Source organism: Acanthisitta chloris, unplaced genomic scaffold (assembly GCF_000695815.1).
Source record: "Acanthisitta chloris isolate BGI_N310 unplaced genomic scaffold, ASM69581v1 scaffold13944, whole genome shotgun sequence".
Taxonomy (NCBI): domain Eukaryota; kingdom Metazoa; phylum Chordata; class Aves; order Passeriformes; family Acanthisittidae; genus Acanthisitta; species Acanthisitta chloris.
The window spans coordinates 55,659-68,771 of record NW_008671079.1 but is presented as its reverse complement, the minus strand read 5'-3'; the positions used below and the strand labels follow the sequence as shown (position 1 = coordinate 68,771).

Here is a 13,113-nt window from a genome sequence, read left to right as displayed (position 1 = left end):
GTGCCGGGTGAGGGGCAACAGCCGCACCACGGGGTCAGTGTGGAGAGCTGAGAAGGCCTCATAAAAATATAACATCCATCGGGGTGTAAACAAAGCTGTGTCTTTTTGTTTTACAGTTTCTTACCTTTTCGGAGCGTTTAAGCAATATTAATATTGATATTATTCATCGGATCGACAGAACTGGAAGCTATGCTGAGGTGAGAGCAGCAGTCGTGGTCGTTTTCTGGAATCTGAGTAGATAATGCGCTCCGTGAAAGAGACGCTGAAGATATTTATTCAGGAGGAAATTGGAAAGAGGCTCCTGTAAGAGTTGCCGTTCTTGGAGATTCATTTCATGCCTTGTTCCCTTTTCTTTTACCTGCTTGGCAATATTGCCATAAAGGCACTGTGTTCGTGCCACCCTGATGGTTTCTGTGTGGTTCGTGGGCCTGTGGGTGTTTCTGAAATTGAAAGATGCTGCTGTTGTCACTCAGAAGTCCTGGGTCCAGAGTTGCAAAGACCTGCAGATGCTAAGTAGTTGCAATAGAATCCTAAACTCATAAATCATGAGTTGGAGTTTGAGTCCAACCGTTAACCTAACACGGCCAAGTTCACCACTAAACGATGCCCCTGAGTGCCACAGCTACAAGTCTTTTAAGTATTTCCAGGGATGTGTGTAAAGCATGAGTATATTATTTTTGTGGCTCATAAGGATCATTTGTATGTGTCACATAGATCATTATGAATATAGTGCTTTGTAGGTTATTCCCTCCTGGACTGCTGAGCTTCCCACGCCATAGCTGTGAACATGGCAAAAGAAATCCCAAAGCATTGTGCGGGGTGGACTATGGCTCAGCATCTTAGATTATCAAGGCCAGTCAACAGAGGTGTAAAAAGCAATTATGTAAACAAGTCCTGTCACCAGAAAAGATTTTCAAATGTGTTTCAAAGAAAGAAAGAAAGTCTTATTTTCAGGGAAGTTCCATAGCACCTTTTGAAATGCAGTCATCAGGATCTGTTGGAGAATTCTTTAAGTGTTTAAGACACTTGATAGTTGTCTTCATTTCAAGCTCTCATCTTTGCAGGATACATTCATTAGGGTTGGTAGCTATTCTTCATCTTTGTTTTGACAGGAGGTTGAAACCTACTTTTTTGAAGGACTGCGGAAATGGAAGGAACTGAACCTCACTCAGCATTTTGGTATGTCATTTTTACTCATGTTTCCTGCTTTTCATAAGCTCTTAAAATATGTGGCTTCTGCATCCAGAGCCCAGTGGGAGATTTTCATTTAGCTTTTTTTTGGACTGGGTTCTGTAGCACTGTTAGTCTTTAACACCCTATATGGTTTGTCCAGAGAAGGGCAGTGAAGCTGGTGAAGGGTCTGGAGCACAGGTCTTACGAGGAGCAGCTGAGGGAGCTGTGGGTGTTTAGCCTGGAGAAGAGGAGGCTCAGGCGTGACCTTATCACTCTCTACAACTCCCTGACAGGAGGTTGTAGCCAGACGGGGTTGCTCTCTTCTCCCAGGCAACTAGCAACAGGATGAGAGGACATAGTCTTAAGCTGCATCAAGGGAGGCTTAGGTTGGACATCAGGAGGAATTTCTTCACAGAAAGAGTGATTAAACATTTGAAGGGACTGCCTAGGGAGGTGGTGGAGTCACCATCCCTGGAGGTGTTTAAGGAAAGACTGTCTGTGACACTTAGTGACATGGGCTAGTTGACGTGGTGGTGTTATGTCACAAGTTGGACTTGATGATCTTGGAGGTCTTTTCCAACCTAAAGGATTATGCAATTCTGTAATTCTGTTTACCAGGAAGTGGGCTAGTTTTCAGGATTTCTCTTTTGTGCTTTGAACAGTGCAATTCTACAATGAAGTGGCCAACAAATGCCAGTCCTTCAATCAGCTAGTCTATTACCAGAGTGCCATTGTGCAAAGCTTGAAGACACATTTGCAAGTGGAAGGCAGTCTTGCTTACCAACCACTGTTAAAGTAAGTATATGGTCACAAAAAGTAGTAAGAAGCCTTGATAGTGTTACAAGTAAGTGTAAGTCTTGTTGTAAGTGTTCTTTTTCTTTATTGTACCTGAGGAAAATGCGCCAATGAGATGCCCAAAGTGGTCATATTTCCCTGATACACTTTATGGTTCTAAGTCTTCAAAAAATACAGCTATTACAAGGAAAGCAAATTAGCTGGAGTACTTACTGAGTGTAAGGCAGAATATTAATATGCTTTGTTTGATGTTAATCATTTGTGTCTTCTTGTTTACTGTTATCTGCTTGATTCTTTTTAAATCTTAGGGTTCTTGCATTCCACAACTGCCTAATAGGTGATATTTTGTAAAAAGTGATACTGTCTGTCTTTCCAAAGAGACTGTACTGGATTCAGGCATTGAAATAGCTTGCCCAGGGAGAGGGTGGAGTCACCATCCCTGGAGGTATTTAAGAAGCATCTGGATCTGGCACTGGGTCATATGGTTTAGGGGTTACAGTGATAGTGCTGGGTTGATTGTTGAACTTGATGATCTTAAAGGTCTCTTCCAACCTTGATGATTCTATGACTATGCAATGTTTGGCTGTTTTTATTGGCTTGTTTTTGAAATGCACTTACACTGGTGTATTTTCTGAAACACAGTCTAGTGGTGCAGCTGGCTCGAGATCTTCAGGCTGACTTCTATCCTCACTTTCATGACTTTTTCCTGGCCATCACCAAGTTACTGGATACACAGGACACAGACCTGCTGGAATGGGCCTTTACCTCTCTTTCCTATCTCTACAAATACTTGTGGAGGTTGATGGTGAAGGACATACAAAACATATACAGGTAAAAACCATGTTTAATGTCTGTCTTGATCAGCAGTTATTAGATGCTGTAGAAATGTAAATCCCACAAAAATACATGGCTTAGTGCTTCAGTATACTTGTTGGCATGCTTTCCCAGCTTTTTTCAGAGAGAAACTGGCCAAGCTGCAGGGAGTTACCAAATGCATAGAAGTCACTTCTGGGCTTGGGTAGTTCCTGAGGTGCAGGTGATTGAAGACTGGTTTTGTATCTGCTTGGTGTGTTCTTAAACCTTTCCCAAGCATCTGTTTTTGTCTCCTGTTGTAAACTGAGTACTGGGCTGGATGTGCCTGTGGCCTGACCCAGTATGACTTCTTGTTCAGTCTAACATTGCTGTTGTAGCAGGGCTCTTCTTTTTTTGTCATAGGCAGTGGTTCCATGTTGCTTCCTCCTAATTTCAATTTGAAACAGATAGAGCAAAACAGAGGTTACGGATTTCCTCCCCAGCTCAGTAAAAGCTGTGGAGCAGGTTGAAAGTAACCTCTGCTTGATACGTGAACCTGAGGCACCACTCTCTCTGCACTCACTGACATATCATGAGCCACCTGCAACTGTTACTGATACTTACCAGAGAACTGCAAATATTTATCACCCCTGCAAATCGAACCTTTCAAAACTTCCAAGTGCACAGGATAGCCTACTGATTCAACTGAAATATAAATCTGGCTTATCAAATCAACTTTGGTTCACTTATTGCTGCTGAACATATATTTTGAAAATCTTGATGCTGCGATTGAATCTGTGTGGACTCAGAGATTTCTGATTGCAGCTTAATTTGCCTGGTGCTGTCTTTTGACCTTCTTTGCAAAACTCTTTGTTCTTTGTCCAGGAAGAGTGAGAAGGAATCTAGGTGAGGAAGGCATTTGCCCTCTCTAGGAGGATAGGTTCTTAGTGTTTGTATAAAGTGATAATGTAAACAATTTTTAACCGGTCGATGGCAGTTCTTGCATTGCCTTTAAGAGAGTGAATTATTTTGTCTTTATAGCCTGTACAGCACCCTGCTGGCTCACCACAAACTCCACATCAGAAACTTTGCTGCTGAAAGTTTTGTCTTTCTAATGAGGAAGGTAAGTGAGGTGTTTCGTACTTTGGTGCTGTCTCAATTCTGTGGTGGCTCTTGGATTCAATATGTGATACAAGGCTTTCTCCAAAGAAGGGTTAGCAAGGCCTGAACTGGCATAAGGCATGTCCTGAGTTGTCATTTTCAGTGAGTATTTTACTGAGAATGTCATGCAGTCCATATCAGCAGTGGCACATAGAGGCCTTAGCACTCTGTTTTAAAGAGTCGTTAAACCAAATGTCTGTAGTTGGTTTATCTAAAATGGCTAGAAATAATAAGGTGATCTTGCAAAAGGGAGACTTTAATTTGTAAATGTACATTTGCTCACTGGCTTTTTCACGAATGTTGTAAGGCCTTTGTAGAACTGAAATTCTTGTAACAAACTTTTTACGCTCCTGAAGTTCACAGTATATAATGTTCTGGGGCAGATCAATCAAGATCACACAGCAGCCTTTCATGGAGTAAGGAAAGAGAGTGGTAGTTGTTGGGTGTTATTTAGTCAAAATATACAAAAGCCAGCATTCCTGAGACTGGCTAGCAAACTTGAGTATCCTCAATTTTGTCCTAAGTAGAGAGACCTTAATGAAGCACATTTGTTTGATTGTTTTCAGAAATTTCTGAACTTTAAATCAAATTCTCAGAAATGGAAGGGTTTGAAATATTGGGCCAGAAGTCCCTGCAGCGTTCTCAAGTGCGATTCTAGTTTTGGATGACTGGATTCTGTGTTCAGCTGATACATGTCTCTTTCCATACCAGTGCAATGACCTTTGTGTTTTGGTTGTGACCAGTTTAATGGTGCATTTATGCACATGTTTAAATTCATGAGAATAATCAAAACCACATACTTCAGCTGCAGTGATCTCAGTAGACCCGTGTACACCTTGGAGCCAGGGGAGCTGTAGTGACTGAATAGCCGATCAAATTTTTTCCTTCTATTTCCTTGTGTGGTTGCAGAAATAATGAGTTTGAGCTGTTTTGGGAAGACAAGACTAGGAGGATAACATGGTGCTGTGGAGCCATTTAATTGCCTCTAGCCATCTGACAGCTCTTAATAGAAGATAATGTTTTTTTTCTCCTTATGTTTTATAGGTTTCTGACAAAAATGCAGTCTTCAATTTAATGTTCCGTGACCTGGGGGAGCACCCCGGAAAGGTGGAAGGCGTAGGACAGCTGCTTTTTGAGATGTGCAAGGGTGTTCGAAACATGTTCCACTCCTGTGCAGAGACGGTAAAAACAAGACAAGGTTGCTGGTTTAAGTATTGCTGTAATGGAGCTTTAGGCAGTGCTCAGTGAAGCCACTGAGTGTTGTTTTGTTCACATCAGTGGATCTTTGGTGATAAGCATGTTGTTCATTACTTGGTGGGATCTGAAAGCCTTCTAAGAAGGTTAGTTTTAGTAATTCCCATGCAGTACTTCTATATGTTAAAATTGTACCACTTGCTGGTATTTCAGACTTTAAATGATGGCTTTTTTTTTTCACCCTGTAGTCATCCTAGAAAGAATCTAGATCACTGGGATATTGTAGCTGTTTATTGCACTAACTAATTTTAGGATTGCTAGATTTATTTTCTAAGTAGAGGACATGATGTGCTCTTTTCCTGTGCAGGCTATGAAGTTAATTCTGTTGAAGCTGGGGCCTGTTACTGAAGTAGAAAATGAACTACCATGGGCAGCTGTAGGAGAAGCCTTCGAGCAGATGATCAGATCAGCTGCAGTTCATATCCATAAGGAGCATTTTGACATTGTCTTCAAGTGCCTGGAGGTACATTGATTATTTTTCCTCTTATTATTTTTTTAGTCATGAGAGACTGAGGAAAAACTGTGCAGTTGTCAAGAAAAGTATTTGTGTTTTATTGGACCAGAACTGGGGTTTTTTTCTGCTTTAAAAACATTAAATACAGTGTCATGTGCATGGGAACTGGTGAGTGTGTGGGTTATCTTGCTCAGAGGGAAATACTCATATAGTCTGTGGTAGCTGTCTAAATTGGGTTCAGTCTGGACAGAAAGAGACACTAATAGGCAGTTCCATTGTCTGTATAATGTACATGATATGAGTAACCTCTCAGCATCCACATTAGCATAATGATGCATAAAGTGTGAAAGTACCTAAGTTCTGATAATTCCAGTGAAAGCTGGGTGCTTCCTTACCATTGTGGGTCTGGAGCCAAATATTCCTCTTGCTCCTTTCTATTTCATATGCCAAGTGTTGGCCTTTCTGGAGATCCTGATTTTTGGAGGTATTTGTGTTTCTGTCCCAGGAATCAGGGATGTGTGTCTTTACATAAGGGGAATCACATGGTGTTTCTGCAAGGTTTAGTTTGTTGAATGTGAATGGGAGAGCCAACAATAGTTTGTTGTGCAGCTGAGACATTGATTCTGAAGAATGCCCTTCAGAATCTGTGTCACTTACTGCTATTTGATCATTTATGTGAAACGTTTTGCTTTCCTATTTTATTCAAACAGGAGTCACTCTTAGACTTGCAGAGGAAAATAAATAAGACCAACTGCTTTATGGCTTCAGAGCAGATGGAAAGGGTTCTGCAAGCTTATTTGATTCTAGTGGAACATGCAAATGGATCCAAAATCTCCATGCCTGAAGATGTCTGTCGGGTAGGTCAAACCATCAACTTGATGTGTCAGAGTAGTATCAGTTGAACATGGAAGAGATGTGGTCAGCTGAAGCACTTGTACACATTTTTGATGCATCATTGGGCTTAGGATAAGTGTTGAGTGAACCTAAACATTTATTTTGAGTATTGCTAACTCTCAGATCCTGTGAGATTTTACTTCTGTTCTGTAATGCTAGTGTAGGCCTGCTTTAAATGAGCAAAGAGGGGAAAGTGGGCTGCTGCTTCTAGAGACCCATTCCTGTCCCTGTGCAGGAGACCTAGACCCCCCTCTATCAGTGGTGCTACCAGATTCACCTGTATTTGATCCCATTATGGGATAGGTTTAATGCCTTCAAACTTCAACAGGACTGTTAGCATTCATTTTGGTGAGCTGAAGCTTAGAGCATCATGCCCTCCTGCCCCAAGTACTGTCCAGGTCATTCAGACCAGGTAATTATTACCTTAATGGATGAATATCTGTTCTCTCTCAATCATTTCAGGTTTTAATAAAAATGTTAGAAACACCATATATCTCATCATCTTGCTGCAAGATGCTGCTGAACACCATTTCTGCATTCCTGTTGGCTGAGAATGTTTTATTGCCTGACTCTTTGACCAAGGAAGCTGTTGAGAAGGTAACAAGGATTGCTGCTTATGACAGAAATCCCAGAGTTCAAGTTCCCTAGAGCAGGCTGGTGCCTGAAGATTCCATTTAAGGCTGGGAAATACACTGTAAGGTTCCCTTTAGGCTTCTTGCACAGATAAGGGAGAAGCTGCCCAATGCCTTAAATAATGTCTGATGCAGTCTTGGGATTCCTTGAGTCTTGCACAGGCTGTCAGTATAGCAGTGCCTCTGTGGCAGATGTCATTGCAATGAAAATGAGACCCTGATTCAAACAGCTACAACCTCTGTAGAGAAAGGAGGGAGAACAGAGAAGGGACATGTCCTGCCTAAGGTAATAAAGCAGGTCAGCGGCTCAAACTTAGTGAAAAAACTACATTTTTCACTAAGTTTCCAAGCATGTAATGAGCATGGCTTAGCCTTGTGATCAAGGTTCATGCAAGTGCAGTTTTGGTTTACTAAGTATGGGGGTAAGCATATTTCAGTACTACCTTTTCCTCCTTGCTACCTTTGCTTTGCCTCGACAAGGTGAACTGCATACATTCCTATCAAATGCAATGTTGTAAAGATTAATGGGAGATGCTATTATGGAGTCTGATTCTTTAGTTTTCTTGTTACAGTACATTATAATTTTGTAATTAGCAGTGTGGACCATAGTTGTAGTGTGTGTGTAAAAAAATAATACATATATATATTTGAAAGAAAAATGCCATGTGATTTACAATGGGAAAGCAAGGCTGTTGCAATTGTTTAAAAAAGATCGAATTTCAACTGGTCTTCAGTGCTGACTTGTGTCGAGGATTGGTTCTGCCTGTGGCATGAGGCCAGTTTTGCTCACGAGGTGTGGTCCTTCATCGATTTAAGGGTCTTTGTATGGGCTTCTGTTAAACTGGAGGAGGCTTAAAGCTGTCCTTGTCTTCCGAAGGGTCTGGGAAAGAGACCTAGGTGTGTACTTTTTGTTGCACATCTTGGCATTGAGGAGCACTGATCCTTGGTATCTCAAAGGACTCATGTTCCTATCTTGGATCTTTCGGAAGCACATATATTAGCTCTGCCTGTGAGGTAGTAAACTTAGTGCTGCACAGAAAAAATGCTGAGTTAGAATATATTTTGGGCCCAAGCTTTTTCCTAACAGTTGGTGTGTCTACGCTGCAGTCAGGCATTGAACTTACATTTTCCACATCACACTAAAGAGAGAGCTCGGCTGTCTTTGCACAGAGACAGTTGGATCCAGCAGCATTTTTCAGAAAGGGTTGTGTCAGCAGGGTTTGTTAAAAAGGACTGCATTTCAATACCTGGGTCGTCACTTGGAAATAGTATTGCTCTATGTGCCAGAACTAACAAGAGTGCCAGGCTGGGTGTCTCAGAGTTCAAGGCATGGTTGATTCATAAACCACTAAAAATGTCTCATGGGTAATAGAGTTGACTATGAAATGTCTCTTGTTAATCTGTTTCTGTCAACCTTTCATTTTCATCTTGCAGGTATTTGCAAGTGGATTTGAACAGCATTTTCTTTTGGACTTCTCCGAAGCAATGTTCACAATGAAGCAATTTGAGAGGGTAGGTGGAAGTATTTGTGCATTATGTTTATTTTTGTTGCCAAAGGCAACAACTGGGGAAGCCATAGTGTATTTACCTGCCTTGTATGCTGAAGGGCTGTTGTGTATTGAGGTGATTTTTATTTAAACTTCTGTCATGATCTGATAAGAATGAAAGAGGTTATTTATGCTGTTGTGTTAATGGTTTGACTTGGAGAGGGTGATAAGTATCTGTTCACAAAAGAAACTTATCTTGAGAATTAAAAGGGTGGGCACGTTATGGATGGGAGGAAGAGAAGGAGTTCTGGAGAAGTTAAGTGGAAGTGAAAAATAAGGGATGTCTGATATGTCAGGCCTGTAATGGGTCATCTGGGAGGAATCAAATGAGTTAAAAGGCGTGGGAAGTTAAAGCCAAGTTGGGAATCTAGAATGTCCTGTGAGACTAGATTTGTGGCAGACTGACTTTTTACATTAAATCACTGTCCTTGCTGGAATAAGAGAACGTGTGCTGGTGTCTAGGGGCACCAGGGCTGATAAGTCCAGTGCTTTGCTGCCTCATTTTTGAATGTTTGAATTCCTCTGTGGCTGATGTCATTTGTTGTTATTTTGAGGATTTGATGATGATTAAAGAGACTTGGCAATCCTTGACTTTTTACCTTTTTTTTTTTTTTTGTCCCTTCAGCATTTTCTCCCATGCTTTCTGGGATACATTGAACATTGCTTCTCTGGCACAGATGCCTTCAAAATGGATGAGGCTGTGGCAATTCTGGCTAAACTAATTTTGGTGAAAGCAGAGCCTCCTACCATTGGTTCAATGGCATTTGAAAAGTATCCTCTTGTTTTCACTCAATCATCTGTCAGGTAAGACATCTAGATATGTCTGCATGGCCTCAGGCCTGAAGGCAATCAGAGCTCCATGAAAGTTGCCCTCCAGTATTTGCTGTAGTTGTGTAAATGGCAGTGTTGCTGGCAGATTTGCAAAACAAGTGATGAAGTAGGATTCCATTCTCTTTTTTGAGATTATTTGAGAAGAGATGCTGCTATGGAAAGGTTATCATTGATACAAAGTGTCGTGTTACATGTATGATGGTGGTTTGTTACACCAACATGCATGCTACATCCTTAGGCAGTTAATCTTTGTAGTGAGTTTGGGTGCTGCAGTTCAGATTGTCATCATTACTAACCTCCTGCCTGTGCCCCATCTTTCTTCCCTGTATGCATATGTCTTGTCCAGGAGCTTTCTTAGCAGCAGTACTATAGTCTTACCATAGAACACAGCTGGATACCAAAGGACATGTAATTAATCCAGAAACATGACTGTGTTGGCACAGCTTGACTGCTTCTAGTTGCACAGCTAGCTTTGTTGCAATGGAGTAGTTGCCTTTCCCTGGAGCCTCTTTGGAAAAACTTGGGGTAACCACTGAAGCACAGAATGACTGTTGTTAATCTACTGATAATGATTTTTTTATAATTCTAGCTCAGAACAGTGGGGACTTGTGTTGCCTTTTATGTGACGTTTTATCTTTCCTGAAAGCAGTCAACTCTGTGTGGATTTTTCCTCTTTTTATTTAACAAGAGTGGAGGTATTGGGGTTTGGGGAACAGTGGGTTGAGACTAAATGATTAAATTTGGTTTTCTTCCCTTGTTTTCTTTGTTGATCTCCCTGGGTTTTCAGGACTACATAGCTGACAGGACCTTGGTCCTACTTGGACTTTTTTTTGTACTCTTGCAATGTCAGTGGAGGAAGTCAGGGCTGGGAGACATCTCAAGAGTTGCATACCCCATCTCCTTCTTAAGATTGAATTGGCAAGTCCTCAACCAGTCTTGAAAGATGTCTGACCAAATTGTTATTAAATACTACAATTTTGGAGATTCCTGAGCTGCCTCTGTCAGTTTTTGCCAGTATTTTGCTAATTTTATGGGTACACAGTTGGGTTTTTATTTTTTTGGGTTTTTGTTGTGTTGTGGTTTGGGGTTTTTTTCTGGTCCTCAGAGTATGAATTAAAACTCCTTTACTACAGTTTAAATCCCTTGCTGCTTATCTTATCTGCTGGCTACACAAAGAGCAGAACATTTTGTATTCTTTGCATCCAGCTTTTACAAATGGCAGGCTTTGATCATCAGAAACAGCTGAGATCTTTTTTCTCTGGACCAACAATCCTAATTCCTTGAGGTTTATCTTAGAAATTTTGTTTCTGAAGCCTCTAATGATTCTTGATGTTGGCTTTTTCTTAGCTTCTCTATTTCTTGAAGGGTGAATCCTATGCAGCCTTCTAACTAACTTGTGAGCACTTGGTAGAATGGAAAGGTTGTTGTCGATAGGGCACAAAGTACTTCTGTTCATATGTCCCAGTATGGTGTCAACACATTCTGTCTACAGATAGGATTGTTGATTGGGGCTCAGCTTCTGATTCCTTATAAGTCCCAAAACTTTTACCTCACTGGTTGTTTTCTGTCATCCATCTATGTCAATGTAATCATGGGTTTTTAAGAACAATCATAGAGATGACTCTCGGGTGTCCTAGTTGTGAAGGTATCCAACTGAGAACTAGTGTCTTTTCTTCTAGAAATATTATTTGAATTTGAAATAAAGACCTGGCATTTCTTGTGGGCTATATTTTATGCTCTTCAGCATGACTAGATGATAATTTGTGCTGTAGAGGACATTGAAAAGAAAAAAATCCGTTGAGTTGTCCCAAGTCCTTTTTGCCAGAAGTAGCAAACTTGACTTTGAATATCATAGAAGAAAAAGGGACAATCTCTGATACGCAATGGTGGATTACTAAAAAGTTTGGTTTTACTTCTAGCTCTAATACAAGGCAACAAACAAGTAAAAGACATGGAGAAAAGGCAGAAGTACCGGTGTTGGATTATGTACTGTCTTTAATCCATTTGCCAGAGAAGGAAGACATCACTGACCTTTCACAGTCTTGGGTTGCCTTGGTTGTACTGCCACATATTAGGTAAGGGATATTCTAAGGTGCTGTCACAGTGTATTTCTGTAATACTGTCTAGTTCACTTTCTGTAAGAAATCACTTTTCTAAGGAAAGGGCAATAATTAATAACCTTAGGTTTGGGAAATCAGGGGTAAAGACAAAAAAAATTCTGTATGGAAGTACCATGAGTCAGTAGTAAAGATGGCAGTAGTATATCAGTTTCTTGATTTCCTGCTCGCTAAACTTGGTATTCTAATACATAGAGATGATTTTTATCTGTTTCAGTCTCTGTTTTAAATACTATTCTCTCTCAATAGAATGTTTTTTTGATAATTATTGAAGGAATAGCTAGAAAGAAGGTTCAAAGAATGCTACAACTTAAATTGTGAATCAGAAATGGCAAAATGTTTTGCTGCTGGTTTCAAACTTGGAGTGAACTACCTGTAATTTAATACAAGATAAACGTGAACGAAAGCTTTCATATGTGTGTAGGTGTCAGTGTAACAAAGAAGTCTTTTAATTTATTTTGGACAGACCAATGAACAAAGAAAACATTCTGCCTCGTGTGACAAGTTTTATAGACTCGGTCTTCACAGCTATTGACAAAAGAGGCTTCTGCAAAGGTCAGTTATGGTTACTTTCTGTTTACTTGCTTTTTGTCAATATATAAAAAATATAAAGCAGTTCTTCTGATGACACAGAGCTTCAAAATGAATAACAGTAGCTCCATATCCAAAATTATTTACCAGCTCGAGTGTTGGGAAAAGGAAAGTTCCGCACGGGGAAGCAAGCGGCCGACTCCGTGTGAGTGATAAAGCAGGCTCAAACTTTATTGTCTGACAGGCTCTTTTTTATACAGTGCAGGACAGGCATATAACTAGCAATCATTTATAATTGGCTAAGCTCTAAAGATAGCATTCAGGTACTCTCCCTACTTGCGATTACAGCTATGAGGATTATCTCTTACTTTCTCAGGCTTGGCTGCATTCCTAGCTGTTTGTCTCAAACTTGTTTGTCTCACCCTCAAGGACAACTTGCCCCTGCCTTTTGCCCAGTTAAGTTGCCTTCTGCCCAGCTGAGTTACTCCCTATCTATATATAAGTTACAATCTCCAGAGCCTTGCTTGTACACTGCATTCCCAGGTGCGTTCCCAGGACTGTGTCCCCACTCCCTTAGCCATTCTCCAACACTGGAGTAAAACTAGAAGAGCAAAGCTCAGGAGGAAACAACCTCCAAGGAACAATTCTGCATTTGCTGTTCATAATAGTAATGGGGTGGCAGATGTTCTGCTGAGTGGAAGACAGAGGTAATTGGGAAGGAAAAGCAGAAAGTGAGGAAAAAAGAGGATGGAAATCGATCTAAACCAGATCCAGGCTGAAGCAGTCAAGTGAAGAAGTGACTATTGACTCATAATAGTCAAGAGACTATTGACTCAGGTGGCCAAAAAGGCCAATGGCATCCTGGCCTGGATCAGGAACAGCGTGGTCAGCAGGACCAGGGAGGTGATTCTGCCCCTGGACTTGGTGCTGGT

General features: G+C 40.8%; 1 protein-coding gene across 1 annotated transcript in view; it reads left to right on the top strand.

Moving 5' to 3' along the window:
- Positions 1 to 116: 116 nt before the first annotated feature.
- Positions 117 to 13,113, top strand: part of UTP20 (UTP20, small subunit (SSU) processome component, homolog (yeast)) — a gene marked incomplete at its 5' end in the record, with an annotated part of 62,537 nt that continues 49,540 nt past the window's right edge. Inside the window, 13 exons of the mRNA XM_009073960.1 lie at positions 117 to 197; positions 1,113 to 1,179; positions 1,836 to 1,968; positions 2,611 to 2,799; positions 3,802 to 3,883; positions 4,966 to 5,103; positions 5,483 to 5,638; positions 6,340 to 6,486; positions 6,986 to 7,120; positions 8,590 to 8,667; positions 9,328 to 9,506; positions 11,453 to 11,608; positions 12,117 to 12,205. Of these exons, the coding sequence (XP_009072208.1) occupies positions 117 to 197; positions 1,113 to 1,179; positions 1,836 to 1,968; positions 2,611 to 2,799; positions 3,802 to 3,883; positions 4,966 to 5,103; positions 5,483 to 5,638; positions 6,340 to 6,486; positions 6,986 to 7,120; positions 8,590 to 8,667; positions 9,328 to 9,506; positions 11,453 to 11,608; positions 12,117 to 12,205 (1,630 nt within the window). The remainder of the gene's footprint in view (positions 198 to 1,112; positions 1,180 to 1,835; positions 1,969 to 2,610; positions 2,800 to 3,801; positions 3,884 to 4,965; positions 5,104 to 5,482; positions 5,639 to 6,339; positions 6,487 to 6,985; positions 7,121 to 8,589; positions 8,668 to 9,327; positions 9,507 to 11,452; positions 11,609 to 12,116; positions 12,206 to 13,113) is intronic.